This window comes from Dichotomopilus funicola (assembly GCF_033296635.1).
Source record: "Dichotomopilus funicola strain CBS 141.50 unplaced genomic scaffold C8A04scaffold_41, whole genome shotgun sequence".
Classification (NCBI taxonomy): domain Eukaryota; kingdom Fungi; phylum Ascomycota; class Sordariomycetes; order Sordariales; family Chaetomiaceae; genus Dichotomopilus; species Dichotomopilus funicola.
In genome coordinates, this window is record NW_026944062.1 from 41,669 (window position 1) to 60,958 (window position 19,290).

Genomic DNA, 19,290 nt, shown 5'->3' on the forward strand with positions numbered 1-19,290 from the left:
GCCCCTAGTTCCCTTCTCCCGTCGTCGCCAGACCCAGCTATGTGCCTGTACGATCACATACATGAAGGTCATACCTGCCTCACAGCTAATAAAAGGCACCAGTGCAACACGGAGCGTACTGTCAGAATCTTTGCATCTCCATTGTCATTAATTCCCGAGCTACCTTGATTATGGCGAATATGTTACACTGGTCCTCCTTTCCAGCGGAGATACGCCTCATGATCCTGGAAGTACTTGCACAGGAAAAGGTGGCCTGGCTTCTTATGCTTCAGTCTGCAAAGAATGGATGGACGTCATCGAGAAGACGAACTTCAGTCGACTGAGACTGCGGCCATCCTGCCTGGATGACTTGAAACACATGGTCAGTCGACGGAAGAGGCTTGTGAGGCACATCTGGCTGAACATAGAGCTCCGATCATACACCTGTCGCAGTTGCCAATGGCCCGAGTCGGCATCGTGGAGTTCAAGCAATAACTCCATCATCAGTCGCGCGATCTCGAAACTGTTTACTATTTAGCCACCTGGGACGCAACCGGCGATGGTCTGACTTTGGAGCTTAGCACACATTCCCCTAGCGATGCGGAACACTGGTTCAAGGGCAGTTATTTCGGAACCGAGGATGAAGATGGAAATGTCATTTTTGAATCGGAAAACCAAGCGCAGGAGCGTATACACGATCCAAGACATGGCTGGGTCGACGGCCAACAGGTCGCCTCTCCTACCCAATTAGCTGTGCAACGACTTTACGGGTGGGTTTGGTTGAGTTTCAAAGAAGAACTCCCTATACTTCACGTCGTCACGAAGCTTGTATTACGCCGACAATGCCGCCGCCGGATTTTCAACAGAGCTCTGAGGCTTCTATTGGATAAGCTTCCTCGACTGGAATGTATGGTCTACGAGCCATGGCAATGTTGGGATAGAATGGAACAACAGTGTTTTGACGAGGGCAAGTAATTAATTACCTCAATATCGAGTAACCCCACCACCAACCCCTCACTCCCAACCCGATAACCGCACTATACGCCTCCCAGATGGAAAGATTCCGGCTATTAACGTTTATAACTGTAAAATATCGGAGTATGATCCAGGCGCATTTACCAAAAGCGCTCAAGAGACTGTCAATCTTCGAAGATTACAACGACGGCTTTATCAAGCTCTTCCAAGGAGCGTCGATTCTTCAGGCCGACCCTATCCGGATCGCGAATCCTACGGTCAGTGCGGCTTTTGCATATAGAAGCCTCGACCTCGAACAAATTTCTGTCTCATTCATGGTCGATGCTCAGCATTTTTTCCAAGCGCGTCAGCCACTATGGCGTTGGAACCGCCTGCGATCCCTGGTCCTCACGTCGCGAACACTCACTCCAACGGTAGACTGGAGGGACGTTTGCGACCTCTTGAAAGATGCTGGGGTAGCTGCACTTTACATGCCAAAGCTGCAGACGATGGTCTTATGGAACGGTGGGAAGGGAGAAGCATGCGCATTTATATACCGCCGTGATATTGAGAAGCCTTCGATTATCTGGCGTAGTACATGGGTCATGAACCTGGGGTCTGGTGTAATCCAGGCTTAGGAAAGGGTCGCCTCTATGTATACTCCATACTCACTTCGGTTTGAAAGTGAACCGCTGTGTCGCTGTATCATCGGCTCCCACGGCGACGCTATTTCTCAGTTGGGCTTGCCCCATGAAGTGATTGATCCTGTATCGTTATGGCAGATACGGAAGGAAGGATCTATGGGCCGGAGCAGAACTGTACCATAACTAGAATGAAACTTCCTGAATCTGAGCGAGAACGGTGTTGTTACCACATTATCCGTGAAAGCTTTGTAATTTCCCTTCCTTTGATGCCGCGGTAGGTAGGCAATTGTAGTGACATGTTCTTTCCGTCCAATGGAGCCACTTCGCCGAGCAAAGGTTGTCTCTGCTTTCCTCGAGCCTCGTCAACGACATCGACATCACAACTAACAACAACGCCGACGGCGACGACGATAACGACGACAGCAGCAACAGCAACAGAAGCAGCAGCGGCAGCAGAAGAAGAAGAAAAAGAAGAAAAATAAAAAATCGAAAAAGAAAACGAAGAAGAAGAAGAAGAAGAAGAAGAAGAAGAATAATAATAATAATGTTCGCAGTGTGACTGATCAATCGATGGACTGGTCGAAGTCGAGGCGAATCGTTTTCGGGGGGGAGGTCCTGAATATTCAGATCAATACAGGAAAATGGTTTAATCAGTAGAATCTGTGGTGAGTGATGGTAGAGTAATTATGTTTTCGGGACTTCATTGCTTACTGTCAGATATGACGTTGAACACGGTCCTGGACATCGCCGCAAAACTGGCAACGGCCGGTGACATCTCTAACACGGCTCGGCTTCCGTCCGATCTCATCGGGACCGAGAACTAGTTCACCAATCACTGGTTCACCTCAACTCCTTCTTCCACTCTCTAAAACTATGTCTGAGACCGGCACCGGCCATGTCCTTGCCAAGGCCCCTCATAATTAATGACAAAACAAGGGACCTTGGCTAAAATGCCAATTAAAATGCTAATCACACCGGCCGAGGTCATCTCAACGATGATTCCGGGGCCGGCTCTCCGAGAGTTAGAGGATTTGAAGGAGGTTACCCGGAATATTTCCTTCGATCTCGGTCCCAGCATTTTCCCAACTCTGGTTGAGTGAGCCCAGGCCAAGCTGTGGGCCCAAAGTTGTCCACTTTGCGATACTTGCGCGAAACCTTGTTGCAACCATCGACTGGGACGAAGGATCAAAAAGTTTCAACCCAACCTTCAACAATTAACTTCGAGTCCTGGTTCGCCGTGGTGATTGTGGAGGACAACGTACGCTACCTACTCAGCAAGTGTGTTTCAAATCGTTACCGAACGTTCTAGATAGAATCCTTATACGTATCACCACAAGATGGAAACTCGATTCAACTCCGTCACATGAAGGTCTCACTTTATCGGAAGCGACAACCACCAAACAGCATGATGGAATGTGGTCGTGTCAGAAGCTTGACGCACTCAGGGCAAATAGGGTTTTGTGCGATCCAACTGCCCCGCAACACTCGAGGGATATAAGAAGCAGTCGACGATGGCATTCGTTTCCCAGAAATTATCATCGGCATCGACTCACTTTCTTTTCTTACCACTCTCTTTATCACACGGGCTTTCTGGTAAAGCTCTTTCACTCCTTCACACTTAAGTTCCTGGTTTCTCACGGAAACCGTGGCCGGTCAACATAGCGATTTCGAGCGCCGTCTCCCACACAAACTACCATTGCCAAAATAAAGGACCTGTTCGTCAATATGAGGCCTGCTGTTGCCCTCGTTGCCTTCCTCGGCCTTGCCTCGGCTGCAGCCCTGCCCGCGGCTAGCAATCCCGCCGATGGTACGGATGCTCTTGTCGACAAACGTGACCCGCAGTCGCAAGGGGGTGGTTCCGGGGGTGGTGGTAATGGCGGAGGAGGAGGCCAAGGTGGAGGTGGTGGCCAAGGTGGAGGAGGTGGTGGTCGAGGAGGTGGTGGTCAAGGAGGTGGTGGTCAAGGAGGTGGTGGTCAAGGAGGTGGTGGTCAAGGAGGCGGTGGTGGTCAAGGAGGTGGTGGTCAAGGTGGAGGAGGTCAAGGAGGCGGTGGACAGGGTGGTGGTGGACAGGGTGGTGGTGGACAGGGTGGTGGTGGACAGGGTGGAGGTGGTGGTGGTCAAGGTGGAGGTGGTGCCAACGGCGGAGGAGGTGCCAATGGTGGTACTCCCGCTGCCGGTAACTCAACAGCCAATGCCCGTCGCAACTTGCTTCCGCCGCGCCCGAGGCGCATGCCAGGCGATGCGGGTCGGGCCGTCATGATTTGAGGAAGACGCAGCGTCGGTTGGCAGGAATCGCGTTGGGCTGGGGGCCAAAACAAACCCTACGCTCGTTGGATTCCTTGGAGTTCGCTAGGTTATCGGAGCTCGGGTCGGAGGGTCGGCAGATCCAAGGCCGAGGTCACGATGAACCATCTCGTGCACACGCTTTGGAGGTGGTCTCGCGGGTTCATCTCATCTCTCATCTCCCACAAAACAGGCACAATCTGGGGACACATTAGCGGTCTGGAACTGCGTGGAATTAGACAGGAATGTACCCGCAACTAAATTCAATGTTCTTGGAGAAGCCGGGTGCTTTTGTGGAGGCCGTAACAACACAAAACACAGGCAAAAATCACCGTTACTCTTTTCTGCAGCAGTGCACCTTCTGAGGTAGTGTTTTCGTTTCAGGGCATTTGGGGCTGCGATTCCGTCATTCCTGGGACCTGCAGTGCCATGGTCTGTGCGCCAATCCCGTGCCCCTGGAGCGGGGTCCATGTCTAGTGCGCGTTTGCGACCGCGAAACAAAGGAACCCCACAGCGGCCACAGCAGCGGGCCGGTCTCTCATCATTCCCGGGTTTCCTGTTGGGCAGTTTTGCCAGCCGCATTCCAATGCTTTTTCCCTTCTCCAACAACCCGGCGGCTTGGTGTGCGACGCGGCGCTTCGCTTTCTTCGCCATGCTTCATTTTCCCCATTTGCGGCCTCCCACCAAGGACTCAAAGGGTCCCCATTGGGATCCCTCGCGACGCCTGACAAACCCAGTTCGAAATTATTGTTAGCGGCTTCCTGGCGGTGAACGTTCAGCCCTGCGACAACTTATCGTTAACGTTATCCAAGCAAACCGCTCCACTCTTTCCCCAGGCGGCGAACTCCACCCTCCGAATCGTTGTCTCAATTGCAGTCCGGGATTCGAGATCTCGCCCCTGTGACCGAACGATATCTGTTCTATCCCTCACACGCACTCGAACAATCGCACGGCTCTTCGCGCGCGGTACTGCACGGAGGCTGCCGTTGATAACCGCCCTCAACCCAAACTTGTTGACACTTTCAATCATCTGCACCTGACAACTAACATGCCCCTTCGCCCACCTGCCGCCCGACTTGGTATTCGCCCCTTTCGATAGGGATGGCACATACCCAAACGACGGATGTAGTATCACCGCCACGCACAATGGGGGTTGCTGGTGGTGACGGTGGCGAGCCCGAGCAGCTTCATTGCTGCTGCGGCAGGGAGGATTGTGCCTTTCTTGTGCATAATTGCTCTGTTCTGTCGAGCGTTGAGCGCGATGTCCACACAGCGGCGAGAATGGGGCAGGTTAGTGCATCCCCGTCGCATTCCTTCCCGATATTCCTGATATCCCTTTTCTCGGTAGTGCCCTACGCACGACAGTTTGCGTTTCAACAATGACTTCCCATCACTAACACCCGCCTCGCAGTCCCTCCTAGCCCGCCATGAAGCCTACATGGCATCGGCTGAACGAGACAGGTCCGAGTTTACCGCCCGAGTCGAGGAACTGGAGCGCGAGAACAAAGAACTCGAAACCCGCAATAAACTTGTAACCGACGAAAACCACACGCTACGAGATGAGTTGGAGCAAATCAACGATACCGTCAAAGATGCCGAGGCGAAAATCGGCCTTCTGGAAGCGTCATTGCTTGGGTCGCAACAGGAAGTCCGCCGGTTGGAAAACGCCACTGAGAGAGCGCTCACTCTTGAGCGGCAGATTGCAGTGCTCGAGGAGGAACAGGTCGTATTACGAACAACAATCACGAGAACCGAAGAAGAAGCCCGCACAACCATGTACCGTTGGCGGCAAGCCGAGAAGGGGCTCAACGACCTACAAACGCAACTGGAGCGCATGGAAAAGGAGTCTAGAGAGGAACGCGAGCGACATGTCGAGGCCGTCAGCCGGATGGAACGGCAGCGTGTCATGGAGAAGGAGTTGAACACGGCTGCTGGTAGGCTAAAAGGTGCCGCTGCTGCGAAGTCGATGACGGATAGCAGGAGCGGCGGAAACGTGGTGTCGCATTTCGTCCGCGATTTGCTCCAGGATAATGCGAATCTGCAAGTGGGGATGGCAGAACTGCGTGAGATGCTCATCAGCTCCAACGACGAAATCCAAATGCTCAGGGAACAGCTCATGTACCACCAACCAGCGGACGGCCACGAACCAGGCAGCCAGCCTACAACCTTGCAGGCCGAGCTCGCCAACAAAGAACCGCCCACGCCACCACAAGCCCCGCGAGTGTCGCAGGAGTTGCATGTCCATCACCACTACCACGTGAGCCACAAGGCAGAGACGCGGAAGCCCAAAAAGCGAAGGGTAGGCCTCACACCAGGCGTCTTCACGCCGCCTCAGCTCTCGGCCCCTTCGTCTCCGATCATGAGCACCGGCCGGTTCCAACGGGCTGCGGCCGCCGGTTCGGTGGACTCTCCAGCACGACACCTTGCCCATTGGTCTGGGCATTCCGACCACGAACCTGAATTTGCTCCATCCTCCGCTCCTAGTTCGCCAAGGTCGACGAACCGAGACTCTGTCTTCGATAGGGTCCCCAATCTCCCATCTCCCGCTTCTCCCAACACGAGCGTGGATCCGACCTCACCTAGCTGGCGATACGCCCACAAGAAGAAGGTGTCCGAGTTCTCACTTCGGAGCATATCGGAGACCGCCATGTTTGGCGCGGACCTGCCCTACACATCATCGCACTCATCTCCCTCTCACGCCCAGCGCCAACACCCTTTCACCCGTCTTCTCATGGCTGGGCAACCCACAACAAGTCTCAGCCCTGTCCCGTACACTACCGACGATGTTCCGAGCGTTTCGCCCGCGCCGCTATCCACCTACACCGACTATGACGATCACACAGACGTACCTAGCGAAGACCAGGGCTCGCCCACCGCCTCCGAGTTTGATTCGAGCGTCGAACAACGACCACGGGGTTTACAAAGAGTCATCTCACACGAATCCATCATGTCCCTATCCAACGGGCTTGATATTCACACTCTCAGAGCACGGCCTAGCCAGTTGTCTCTGCAACACATCGGCATGACCACGGCGGGCACTAACCTCAGTGCTGTCACGGCTCGACCCACTTTAACTAGCGGCAGCGCTGGGGGCAAACGTGGCAGTGTGATCCTTCGAGATAGCATCGCCCAAAGCCTCTCCGCGCCCAAGTCGCGCCGCAGTAGTCGTGCTACATCTAACCCCTTGCGCGGCCGGGAAGACGAACAAGAAGGAGACCGTAATACGCCTCGAGCACCATCCGCACTTGGAAAGCTGGTATCATGGCGGCCCTGGGGAGGAAATAACAGCAACCCCGATGCGATCAAGGATACCGATGCCTTACCCGCTACTAGCCCGTCCTCCACGCCGATGTTAGCCGCATCCCCGCCTATTTCTACCACAGCTGTTCCCGCCCTATCGCTCGCAACCACCATCGATTCCCCCACCACCTCTCTCGCCAGTCCTGTTCTCAGTACCATGAGCAAGTCACCACAGGGCAGCTTTATTTCCGCTGGGGCGGTTTCGAGCACCCCGTCCACTGCAGCAAGCGCGAATGCTGCGCTGTCAGCGGTGTTTCGAGCACCGGGCATTAACCAGCCAGGGCTGGTTCCGGGGTTCCAAGAGTATTGGGCCGCGCAGAAGCGGAGAGGTGCAGGTAACACGCCAGTTGAGTAGGGAGTGTGGTTTCAAGCGGTTTTATCCTAATTTGAATACTTTTACCAATACGTGGTTGTATATCGAAACAATCTAGATCTTACACATAATACCCCAATGGCTATCGCCAGAGTGGCCTGAATAAGGAGAGGATAAAGGTTTTCACCTTGCTGACCGTTCTTGGTGCGGGTCGTTGTGTGCAACCATAAGGATAGAGATGGCACTCCACGGTAGTATAAGTTGGAGGCACTTCTCACAATGTTTATCATCATGGTAGAGAAATCGAAGTGTTCCATAGCGGCCCTGCGAATCTACCATGCTCTTAACTACCGTCACAATTGCAGCCCGTGCGCTTTTCCAGTGTTGGCTCTTCCTGAGGCGGGAACCTTGCCCTGTCCCTCTCTATGACTTACATGCCAATGGGGTATCGATATGGGGAGGCGAGTTACGCTCGCGGCGTACTGTCAAAGCGTACCTGCCGACGGAGAAGTTGGAGCAAATAGCATCCTCATCCATTTACGGAAATTCCCAGCCATCCATCCAGCGAGCTGCCGAAGAACCGCGGTGATCATGTACATACCGGCGATGGTCCTAGTGTCGCCTATGTACATGTCAGTAATGATATCCTGATGACGGTTACGTTGTCAGTCCACGATACAATGAACAAGAATATTAGGGTAGGGCGAGCGAGAAAAAATGGGGGAAAACACGCACAATCGCATCCCCAGCGTCGACGGCGAAACTCAACCTCCACTCGTGCTCTACAATATGCAGCAACGGCAACGTCACAATATTTTTCCCTTGCATATGAGTCCTTTGCTCCATGAGAGCGTGCATCCGCCGGTGCCAGGCCGCCGTACAAACCCCAAGCTGTCGCCGTCCTTCCTCGAGATTGCTCATGCCCGTCTTGGACTCGACCCCGATCGCAATGGGTGAGTACCGCAGCGGCGCATACGCCAGTTGGTTCACCCCCAAGGATATCGGCATGCCCGCCACAGCCTCGCGAATTCCCTCCGCCAGCTCCGAGTCCGTCTCCCGCTGTCGCCCGGGCCAACCATACTGCTCCCTCGGGAAACCCGGGTCTACAAACAATGCCAGGACAAAGTCGAGTCTCTTAGAGTCGACCGTCTCGCTGCGGGCTTCCGTCCCGTCTAATGCGACTGCGGGCTGCTTCCAACGCGGGAGGAAGGGTGGTGCGATGGATGCGTGAGTGACGGCCTCGACCAGTACGTGGGCGCAGTCTGGCCGGTCGAGGGCAGGGCGGAAGAGCGGGTTGTGGACCTCCATGTTCCATGTGGCCTCTTGTCGGCCGAGTACGCGGCAGCTGTTTGCCGCAGCGATAAGGTCGACGAGCATGTCCAATTCGGTAAGGGCGGCCATGCGGGGGCTCGGCTGACGCCGTTGCCGTCGCTCAGGGTATGACGGTCCAGGTGGCTTGTCGTCGTCGTCGTCGTCGTCATCGTCGTCATCGCCGTCGTCGTCGTCGTGGTTACCATCCATGTGGTCATCCTGGTGGTCATCTCCGTAGTCGTCCCCATGGTCGTCCCCAAGGTCAACCACGTGGCCAACCCCGTGGTCATCCGCATTGTGATCCCGGTGGTCATCGCCGAGGCCATACCCGTGATTTTCGCCGTGATTATCGCCGAGATCATCCACATGGTCATTGTCACGGTCCAACCGGCGGCTTCCCACCTCAGCTATTCCCGCGTCCCTGTAAAACCATGTCTTTCGGTGGCGGCAGCCGGCAGCACTATCAATATCTTCTCGAATTGAGAGAGGCATAAACGCTTCGTGGTGTACAGTGATATTTCGGACGCGCTTGTACAGGCCGCGCACATCAACCGACAACTGGCTTAATGCATTTTCTGCCATGGCCGGGAAGCGCACGGGTTTGTCGAGATTGCTCAGCGCGGTGGTCGTCTTAGCCGGGCTAGTAGAACGCGACCCCGACCGCTGCGCTGTGCTGTTAGAGACGCCGGACGCCCTGGATGTCCTGGAGGTGTGTGATCTGACGGCGTTTGGGCCGCCGACGGAGGAAGACCGCACTGATCCCGATGCTCTTGACCTGAGGTCGGGTCGTGCCCTCGTGAGCGTGAGAGTTGTGTTTCCTGTCAAGGAGGGCGCATTAGAGACGGCCAATTTGGCCGTGGGTGTGTTCTCTACGTCCCGGACACCATCCTCGGAAGCCCCATGCCGCTTGGCGGGGGACAGCGCCTAGCCGTGAGGTGGTGGAGAATCTGGAGATGTGGATATCTCGCTGTACTTGCGTCGTCTCCGGCGCTTGGTGGTTGTGCTACAATTAGGGTCGAGCGAAGTGGTGTCTTGCAACCACTGCTCGAGAAACCAGTCTGCACCGGATTCAGGTTGTGGGCTGGATCGTATTGTATCGCCCGAGGTATTTTGCCTCTTTGGGCAGGAATCATGCTGTTGGGTTTGGCAGTTCATGTTGTTGGGCTGTTGGTTGCACCATGAACGAACGCCCCAGCCAGAAAACGAACATGATGCCCCACTCTTAGACGCAGAAGTTACAAAACCAACAGAATCGTGGCGGGTTTCGGTACTCGCACAACGGAAATCCCCTCCTTCAAGAGCTGCAACCGGACAAAGATCACAACCGTCCCAATGTCAATGGAGTGTAGTCAAAATGGATGGATATGCGGGTGACCATCGGGGAAACTGGAGCACGGGGGCAAATCTCGGCCTCACCTTCCCACCCACCACAAAGGACAGCCACGGCAGCCACCCGCGGCCCGCAGTTTTGAAGGTCGACTTTGGCCGATTTCGATGTCAATTCTATGCATAAACCGACGAAAGGATGGCGCTATCTCCGACACTACGTTCCGGGTAGCTGGTTTTCCTGGGAATTATCTCACATCCCGCATGCGACGGCGGGATTGCTCGCAGGGCATAATATGGAGGCAAGCTGCTGCGTAATTATGCAGGATTCTCCATGTCCGAAGTAGGCGCTTCATGGGCGCCATGACGCTGGAGAGACGGAGAACGGTACAGCTCTGACTCAGGATAGGTTCTACCTAGCTTGGCTTTGGATTTTATATCATCTTCATTTCTCAACCGAACGACGAGATGAGTTTCGACGAGATCCCGTTCCGCAGTCGCGTCATTCCAAGATTTGGGCTAACCACGCTAGGAAGCAGGATTGGCCAATGCTGACTGTGCCGTGGACCTGCATGAGCCCAACAGGGCGAGAGTTCGGCCAATTCCCCTGTGATTTGTCCGCTGCCATGCTGCAGTCAGCCGAGGCCGCAGGGCAAGCGAAAATTAACTTCGCGGCCCGGACCAATGTCGTGACAGGGAAGGGGCATGGATAAGGCGTGGGATTCGGGTCGGGCAGCACGAGAAGTGAGCCGCCAAGCAGCCACGGATACGCCCCAAAATGAGCCAAAACGATGTGATCGCCCGCCACGAGGGTCACCGTTGAGTTTTTTTTTTCTCCCTGCTCGTGCCGCACTGCGCCGGGTCCGATTTTCCCAAACCCAACACGGGCACAAATTCACGATTCCGACGACGGAACCACGCACGACGACCGTCAGTCGCGCCCGCCGCTCACACTCACCACCTTGCTCTCGGATCCCACGCCCCGCCATTATGGGTTACTTCAGCTCGATGAAGCTCCTAGGCGCGGCCGCCGCTCTCATCCTCCCACAACTCTGTGCCGCGGCCGGCAGCACGTGCTACTACCCCAACGGACGTATCGCGGCCCCAGATGCGCCTTGCAACCCCGACGCTGAGAACAGCCCGTGTTGCGGGGCCGGCTCGGGCACGGTGTGTTTGACGAATGGCCTGTGTTTGAGTGCCGGCGGGGGAACAATTCGCGGGTCGTGTACAGATAAAGCTTGGACAGCGGGGGAGTGTCCGAATTATTGCATGTGTATGTTTCACTCCCGGGATTCCGAATTGGCGACAGCGACGAAGGGCGGCAAGGCGTAGTTTTGAAGAGTGACCAGCCAAGAATGGTGGCTAACCTGACGTAATTACTTTACAGTCGCGCAAACCGGCGGAACAGATCTGGTCTCGTGTTCCAATGTCACGCACACCGACACCTCATACTGCTGCGATGGGTACCGGGCTTTCTGCTGCGACGATGGCGTTGACCGGTTCGACGTCCTCCCTTCAAACCCGCAGATCGCCGCCCGATACGACAGTGCACTGGGCCGATTCACCAGCGTGGCGCAGCGGACAACCTCATCCAGCAGCTCGAGTTCAACCTCGTCCGCAACATCAACCGGCACATCCACCGGCGAGCCCACCACCTCGACCGGCAACCCCACCTCTAGCTCACCCACCGAATCGTCAACATCACAACCCACTAGCGAACCCGATTCCCCCTCCCCAGGGCTCTCCACGGGCGCGCAAGCCGGCATCGGCGTCGGCGTCGCCGCCCTAGTCATCGCCCTAATCGCCGTCGTGTTCCTCCTCTTCAAGCTACGCAAAGCCAAACAAGCTGCGGCGGCCGCGACTGCGACATCCCCAAGCACAGCCGCAGCCGGACCAGACGGGCAAGGCGCCTGGGAACAACAACCGTACAGCGACCACAAGGACGGCCCGCCGTATTACTCGGGGAGGGTGGAGATGGGCCCGGGTATGCCGCCGGCGGAGTTAGCGCACGAACCGCCGCGGACGGGGGAGTTGGGTGGGTATGAGCTTTCGTCTGAGTTACCTTCGTCGCCATCGTCGTGGCAGCAGCAGCAGCAGCAGCAGCAGCAACAACAGTATCAGCAGCAGTATAGGTGACCTTGACCTTGATTGGGGGGGTTTTGAAAATAAGGGCGGATCATTTTTTACGTTAATAATTATCTTCTTTCACGTACAATAATTTTTTGTCGCTGTCATTTGGAGTTCTTGGTGTCATTATGAAAGTCCGTCTCGCTTTTTGGTCTGACGTGACGAGACATGTGGTTCGTCACAGATTTTTGAGCCTCATGCGGAAGATGCCGACCACGCCGACATTGCGCTTCGCTGCTGTTGACGACTGTGACGAGTGACGACCTGTGAAGTCAACAAATTGCGATGCATCTTTCAGCTTGACTCTGAGCGTTGATGCCCGGTTCCGCATCCCTAGATTTGGGGGCGAATGTCGATCCAAATGTCTTTAGCGCGGTGGTGTCTCACACTTAGAAAAGCAGCACGGGCCGAACAGCGGTTAATTATGCCACAGCGATCAATGGCGGTGATGAGAGTGAAAGGGCTTCTGGTTTTGACCGTGACATGGGGCGAAACCCGGGGAGAATCTTTTGAATCGGGGATCGGGCCTGACGATCCTAGCTTGACAAGATTGTTGATTTCCACCACTCAGACAAATCGCCAGGGGAAACGAATCAGTTCGCAAAGGGGTGTGGAGTCACCCTCACGGGTCTCACTGCAATCAACAGGACCTAGTCCCATCACGGGAGCTAAACCTTGAGGTTGACTGAGACACAGGCGATTCACTTTACAAGGCCATCATGGAGCTAGCGAGGCGGTCACAGCTGGCGTCGATGAAAGGTGATTGATGTGAAGATGGGAGAGTGTTAAAAGCACGAACTTTTCCCCAGTCTCGTTGACTCCCATTTCTCAAGGTCTCTTCACACTCTCTTTACAAATCCTAAGGGCCAGGTCAACAAACCCGACCTCTCCATCTATCTACCCTCATTTCTCGGCCGAATTCTCAACGGCATACCGCCCAACATGCGCGGGGCCCTCCTCCTTTCCCTCGCCGGGCTCAGCCTCGCCCTCCCTACTAACATCCCTGGGAAGAATGCTGTCCCGGGCCACCCCCTCCACAACGCCAACCGTCTCGCCGTCCCCGACAACCTGAACGACGAAATCGCCAACCCCATCGCCAAGCCGGTCGTCCCCATCAATGCTGTCAACAACGCGGCCAACGCAGCGGGTCGTGGACGCCGGGCTGAGGGTCAACCCCTTGCCGGCGTTGCCCCAACCGTGGATGATGCCACGCACGTGGCAAACAATGCTGGGGATGCTGTGAATGCTGCGAATACCTTGCTTGGCAAGCGTGGCGGTGCCATTCAAGTTCCCGGCCAGGGCGACCGAGATGAAATTCCCAACTCCGTCGGTAAGCCAGTTGTCCCCGGCACCAAGGCCGTCCACGCTGTCGACCTCGACGATCCCACCAACCCGTTCAACGTCCCCGGCAACGCCGCGAGTGACGCGGTGGGCAAGCGTGGGGATACCGCCGATGGCAACGCTGCCGGCTCGGCGGCGGGTGATGCCGCGGGCAAAGCTGTTGATGGCGCCACGGGGGCAGCTGCCGGTGCGGCGGAGGGTAATGCGGCGGGTGGTGTCGGCGGTGTCACAGGTGCCGTGCCTCATAAGCGAGGGGATATCGCCCAAGGCGCCGCTGCTGGATCGGCTGCTGGCAGTGCTGCGGGCAAGGTCGGCGATGTTCTCGGTCGGGTGGGAAAGCGTAGCGATATCGCCCAGGGGGCCGCTGCTGGGACGGCTGCGGGCGGTGCTGCTGGCAAGGTCGGCAATGTTGCGGGTGATGTGCTGCATTAGCGCCAGTCGGTCGGCGATGACTCGGGTCCGGGTATGGAGGGCTGGACGTATCGCCCGCCAGGGCCTTCGTTGCAACATTGACGTTAGAGCTCACAGATGGAATGCGACATGCCAGCACGATAGTTGTGAGGGAACCACGAATGGTGTCGGTTGTGTTGTCAGGGGAAAGGGGAAAGGAGAAAGTGTTCATGTATACCTTTTATAATGGTTTGGTTCGTGATCAGGATCTGAAAACTGCACACCTTTGGACGATAAGATGGGAGATGTTCGATAGTGACCGCTAATTATTTATTCGTCCTCATCAAGCTCAAACGTCGGTGTTGCAAAGTGAGCTTACCTTGGAACAAATCTAGTTACTTAATCCCTAGCCACATCTCGTAGTCGCGTCGACCCTCCAGGACCTGAGGAACTTGAAAACGTGCCAGATTTGTTAACAAGAGCAGGTCGCGGCAGGGGCTCGCAAGACTCAGATCTAGCATCACGAACTGATGGGCGTCAGACCCTTCTTGCACAGTAGAGTCTTCATGGTGGTGGATCCAGGCGCTCCTAGGGTGTCCATTGCCAGAACCCCCGTGTCGTCCGGTCCACTCATCCGTTGGGTTCAAGGCACTCCGTAATCTGTCGGCGTGTCTCACAGAATGTTGCTGAGAGGGACGACACCAATACCTCAGCTTTGCACAGTATCAATTTGCGTCCTCTATTATGAGTCCTCTGCTGAACCATGCTATTTTTTCACCAGGCTCCAAACCAACACGCCGATCATAGTCCGGCAGCCAACCACATTAGACCAACAGACAAGCTGAGCGGCAGGGCAGCAACTCACGAATCATACTTCCTTTCTTGCGGGTCTCACGGTCTGCGGTTTGTGGGGCACACAGTTATCACCGTTGCAAGCGTCAAGCACGTTGGAGGCAAACACACCCGGTGGATGTTGGCCGCACAAACGTCCAAAAACGTACTGTTGTTTGTCGCCCTGCCGTGCGCCATCTCAGCTTGCTGAGCTCAGTCCCAATTCCCAATAACTGAAGCTACGGCATCCAGCTACTTATAAGAAACACGTTTTCCCAGTTTGCTGCGCTCATCAAACCTCAACCTCTCATCTTTATATCTTCTCCACACCAAACTAAAGGCAGCACACCAACACCCCAACTTAACCTCCAACAACAAACACCCACCACAACCAACCACCATGCGCTTCGCCACGTCCCTCGCCCTCCTCGCCCTGGCCACAGCCGGCCTCGCTCTCCCGGTCCAAACCCCAGCTGGAGCCTCCGCTGCAGTCGGCCGTCGACAGGTGTGCAACCCCTTCGACTGGCGCGACTGTACGTACAACAAAAGCACCCAACAGGCTGGCCCGGCTACTGGGGCCGGTGGTAGTGACGACAGCACCACCACCCACAGCACCGTAAACGACAGCATCATCGAACCCGAGCCCCCGGCTGCTGAACATGCTGAACATGTTGAGCATGCTGGGCCGGCTCGTCGGCGGGTGATTTGCAACCCTTTTGAGTGTTGATGATGACCATGGCACCACGTGTGCGATATGAGCTTGGGGTGGATGGAGCTGGATGAAGGGCATCTAGCTAGGTTCATTCGGGGTTTGGGAGAGCATTGGCTTGGGGGGGTGTTGACGGATGATTGCGGGTATATTACTTGAGGTTCTCGCCATGGGCGTGTCACAGGACGCAGGGGGGTATTAATTCGTGCAGATTTTATGGATGATGGACGGAGTCTGGGAGAGACGTAGAAGGGATGAAGGAAGGGGTACATGGAAGTGAGAGAGTACTGCCGAGGAATATGTCATCTCAAGACACATTTCCTGGCGTGTTGCATACCGCTTGCGCTGTCAAGATTCTTCGTTGTGATTGCTGTCAGATACTTAAAGCAGCTTTTAAGTGTCAATGCAGACTTTCAGAGTTTCAGACTGGAGAGCCAGAATAAATATATTACCCTCCAAAACGCAAACAAGGTCATTAAGCAGAGTACAAAAGGGCATGAACTTTGCCTGACATAGGACTATCATCTTCCAACATCCCATGTTCTGCTCACAACCTAGCCGATTACCTTTCGGGACATTCCTCGTGTTTGCGTGCATGATGTTCAAGATGTTTGCCACGGGCTGTGGTGCTGTGTTGCTCGGGTTAGGGTTACCACCATGTTAATCCCACGAGTTTCCCAGGCGTCGTGTAGCTGATTACCTCGTAATCCTTTAGAGATCATTAAGGTTTGCTTGCCCACTTTTCGTTCACATTCCCCCTCACTCGGGAAGACGACGACCGATGCGGTGAATCCTCGAATCGTCAGTCGCGAGCCAATGTTCAGTTGCGGAATTAAAACAGTGTGGTCGTTATCCAGGTCCGACTCCTCAGCTGACCCAAAGTCCCAGCCCAAGCGTGCGGGTTGACCGTTTCCACTCTAATGGGCATATCGAAACTCGAAAGATCATCGTAAATATGTCTTACTATTATGGGAGCATCACCGGTTCAGCACGGCTTTCCGGAGTTGAAGAATCCGAGCGATCTTAGCACGTCACTAGTCGGCAAAATATTATCTCTGGGTCCGGGTAGGTACACACTGCTTCGTTGCCCATTCTGGCCCCCTGGCACTGTTTAGTAGAGTCAATAGACCACAGGAAGGAAACAACAAGATAATCGCAGGGGTAGCCGGCCGCCCTGGGGAATCAATGGGAGCAAAGAAAAACAAGGGGGCATCCAAGCAGTTTCCACAGCAGCCAGGAACTGACGCTGACATTTGTATTATTCGCGTCAGTTAACGGAGTCACTGTCACTGTGAAACAAAAACTAAAGCAGGGGAGGTCACACCCACCCGGTTAGCTGAACAATCTGGGTGTACGAGGGCGTTTTCGATGTCCTTGATTCCCAAATGTTCAAGCTCAGCCAGTCACCAACATAAAGTAACGTTAGGGGAGCGTTGATGGGAATGAAAGACCGAAGCATGCCACCTAAAGAAACTCCCCTTACATCCGTTTAGAACGCATTGTCCGAGTCGCAGCTTCTGGCAATTCTTCCCGAGAGTCGAGTTATTATCAGTAAGTTACCAGCATTTTGACGGGTTTACTTCTCAACTCATAACGTATACTCACCCACACATTTACACACCACGCCGGTCATATCCGGAATGAGCCCCAGCACCTCCGCCACCGCGAGACAAGACCCTAAGGCAGGCAACGATAACGAGAACGAGGAAAATGAGAATGCCGGACCACCGGAAGCACAATCCGGCAAGGACGGGGACGAGGGCGTGGCGGGGGACAATAAGCGCAGTGGTGGTGGTGGTGAGGGCAGTGACGAAACCCGGGAACAGGAGGATAACGAGGAGGGCAGGTTGAGCCCCTCCCCTTTGCCACTGGGACATTGCTGGGGTGGGGCGACGGTAGCGTTTGATGATGAAACCCCGAAAGAGCAATGGGGCAATGATGATGGGGGTATTCGTAGCGAGGGCAGCGAATCTCATTATTATTTCGTCCGTGGAGCCTAGGGAAGGAAGATGAGGAAGGGAATGAGGGGGAGATCAGCCCGGACTGGCCCCGCTGCCACGGTTCTTAGGTAACTAGGCCGGCTCGAGGTCGGTTAGTTGCATGCTCCCAATTTACACTCCAGTGCCCCCATCACCCTCCCAGGTCTCCCGAGACGTGGTGTGGTTCGGGGCGTTGTTTTGTTGAAGGGCCAGGGTTAGGGTTAGAGTGATATGAAACAGCTGAAAGTGGGAATGGCCTGTCCCGGAATGGCCCTCCTCCGAGACAGGCTTGCCATGCCCCCGGTCCGATCGCCGCTCCGATTAAGTGGGTCGGAACGGCCCCGGTTCGGATGGGGGCCCGATGCTGACCCTGTCGCTGCACCCTGCGCGCTACCTGATTGTGTGCATCAAAGAGGGAGAGACGGGAAGATAAGTAGGGCCGCCGAAGAAATGGGCCTCGTCTTGTGTTTTCTGTCTCTCTCCAAGTTTTCCCCAATAACATGACAAAACGCCTGTTTGCGTTCCGCCGAAGGGCCAGTTCCCCGCAACGGCATGGTGAACTAGTTATTAACTAACTAGTTATTTGAAGCAGGTGAGTTGGTTGTTATCGACTTGTCGGGCAATTTGATGGGCGAATCCCTCGCCGCTTGGGAAGACGGTGAGAGTACACTGGGAGATTTTTGCACCGGCGAATCTTTATCAGTGGAATTAAGACAGCCTGGGCGTGTCGGGACTGCCCCTGTCTTCAGCTTCTGTTTCACAGCGCCATTACGTGACCGACGATTGTCGATCGCCTTTCCATTTCCGATTCAGGCTTCACCACCTGCTCTTGAAGCCCGCCGCATTGTTGCTTTCTTGTGTGCACGACGAGCCGTGATGTCTGTGATATATCCATCAAACTCTGGCAGGTGTCTGATGGCCGCGCTCAAAAACGCGTTAAGGTCGCTCAGATTTTAAGACCCAACACACCATTCCGTGATGTTAGCCAAATTAATAGCAAGCAAGACATACCGACGATGATCCTCCGAGCTGTGAAGACGCCTCGTGTATTCGGCTGGACGCGGTTAACACCGACCTGAGAGTCTGAGAGGGTGTTTCTCGAGCCCCTCGACTTTCGAATTTCTAAGCCCAGTAGGGAAAATAGACAAGTGTGGATGGGGATAAAAGGCTCGGGTATCCCACCTACACTAAAGAAACTCCCCTTCCAAGTTGCAGCCCACCATAACCATCTTCAAAATCCAGTTATTAGTACCTCATTTCTGACAACTTTACGTCCCAACACACACACACACACACACACACACACCCGCATCAACAACGCCGGCAACACCCAAGATGCGCTTCAGTATTTCTGTCGCCCTACTCTCCGTCTTGGGCGTCAGCGCTCTGCCCACTCGCCGCGACCCTCCCGGAGGCGGCCTGCACAACCCCGTGGAACCTCCAGGAGGCGCCGTCGCCGTCCGCAACGCCGGCACCCCTACGCCCCTGACTGCGGCCAATCTCGTCCGCGTTACCCGGCGACAGGTCGATGTGGATCCTGGTCTCGGCGCTGACGATTATTAGGGGGATGAACAGCCATGCAACGGTGAATGTGAGCCTGTGTACCGGAGGGACAGACTCCGACGGGACGCCGTCGCCGTCGCTGTTGTCCCCCAAACCGACACCGTTAACCCCTCACCCAAGCAAAGCTCGCCCGAATTACCCGGAGACAGGAGGGGGTAAATGGCGGGGGGGAGGAGGAGCCATGCCAGTTGTGTCCGGGCCTGGTGCTGGGCAGCAACAGGATCGTGGAGGCGGAAGAAC

General features: G+C 55.3%; 8 protein-coding genes across 8 annotated transcripts; 7 read left to right on the forward strand and 1 right to left on the reverse strand.

The window, feature by feature from the left end:
* Positions 1–39: 39 nt before the first annotated feature.
* On the forward strand, positions 40–1,760 carry C8A04DRAFT_38061 (uncharacterized protein; the record flags this gene model as incomplete). Its single annotated transcript, XM_062784096.1, has 5 exons — positions 40–67; positions 249–485; positions 518–807; positions 1,089–1,549; positions 1,619–1,760. The coding sequence occupies 5 exons, from the start codon at positions 40–42 to the stop codon at positions 1,758–1,760; spliced, it is 1,158 nt and encodes a 385-aa protein (XP_062636037.1).
* A 1,542-nt stretch (positions 1,761–3,302) lies between these two features.
* C8A04DRAFT_29618 (uncharacterized protein) lies at positions 3,303–3,842 on the forward strand (the record flags this gene model as incomplete). Its single annotated transcript, XM_062781071.1, has 1 exon — positions 3,303–3,842. The coding sequence occupies one exon, from the start codon at positions 3,303–3,305 to the stop codon at positions 3,840–3,842; it is 540 nt and encodes a 179-aa protein (XP_062636038.1).
* A 1,299-nt stretch (positions 3,843–5,141) lies between these two features.
* C8A04DRAFT_38062 (uncharacterized protein) lies at positions 5,142–8,062 on the forward strand (the record flags this gene model as incomplete). The annotated part of the gene is made up of 3 exons (XM_062784097.1): positions 5,142–5,150; positions 5,272–7,495; positions 7,998–8,062. 3 exons carry the CDS (start codon positions 5,142–5,144, stop codon positions 8,060–8,062), a joined length of 2,298 nt encoding a protein of 765 aa, XP_062636039.1.
* C8A04DRAFT_38063 (uncharacterized protein) lies at positions 8,063–9,939 on the reverse strand (the record flags this gene model as incomplete). The annotated part of the gene is made up of 4 exons (XM_062784098.1): positions 8,063–8,095; positions 8,209–9,003; positions 9,151–9,502; positions 9,758–9,939. The coding sequence occupies 4 exons, from the start codon at positions 9,937–9,939 to the stop codon at positions 8,063–8,065; spliced, it is 1,362 nt and encodes a 453-aa protein (XP_062636040.1).
* A 1,179-nt stretch (positions 9,940–11,118) lies between these two features.
* Positions 11,119–12,246, forward strand: C8A04DRAFT_13046 (uncharacterized protein; the record flags this gene model as incomplete). Its single annotated transcript, XM_062777562.1, has 2 exons — positions 11,119–11,383; positions 11,498–12,246. 2 exons carry the CDS (start codon positions 11,119–11,121, stop codon positions 12,244–12,246), a joined length of 1,014 nt encoding a protein of 337 aa, XP_062636041.1.
* Positions 12,247–13,179: 933 nt separating this feature from the next.
* C8A04DRAFT_29623 (uncharacterized protein) lies at positions 13,180–14,010 on the forward strand (the record flags this gene model as incomplete). Its single annotated transcript, XM_062781072.1, has 1 exon — positions 13,180–14,010. The coding sequence occupies one exon, from the start codon at positions 13,180–13,182 to the stop codon at positions 14,008–14,010; it is 831 nt and encodes a 276-aa protein (XP_062636042.1).
* A 1,189-nt stretch (positions 14,011–15,199) lies between these two features.
* C8A04DRAFT_29624 (uncharacterized protein) lies at positions 15,200–15,526 on the forward strand (the record flags this gene model as incomplete). Its single annotated transcript, XM_062781073.1, has 1 exon — positions 15,200–15,526. One exon carries the CDS (start codon positions 15,200–15,202, stop codon positions 15,524–15,526), a length of 327 nt encoding a protein of 108 aa, XP_062636043.1.
* Positions 15,527–18,822: 3,296 nt separating this feature from the next.
* C8A04DRAFT_29626 (uncharacterized protein) lies at positions 18,823–19,050 on the forward strand (the record flags this gene model as incomplete). Its single annotated transcript, XM_062781074.1, has 1 exon — positions 18,823–19,050. The coding sequence occupies one exon, from the start codon at positions 18,823–18,825 to the stop codon at positions 19,048–19,050; it is 228 nt and encodes a 75-aa protein (XP_062636044.1).
* Between the last annotated feature and the right edge of the window lie 240 nt (positions 19,051–19,290).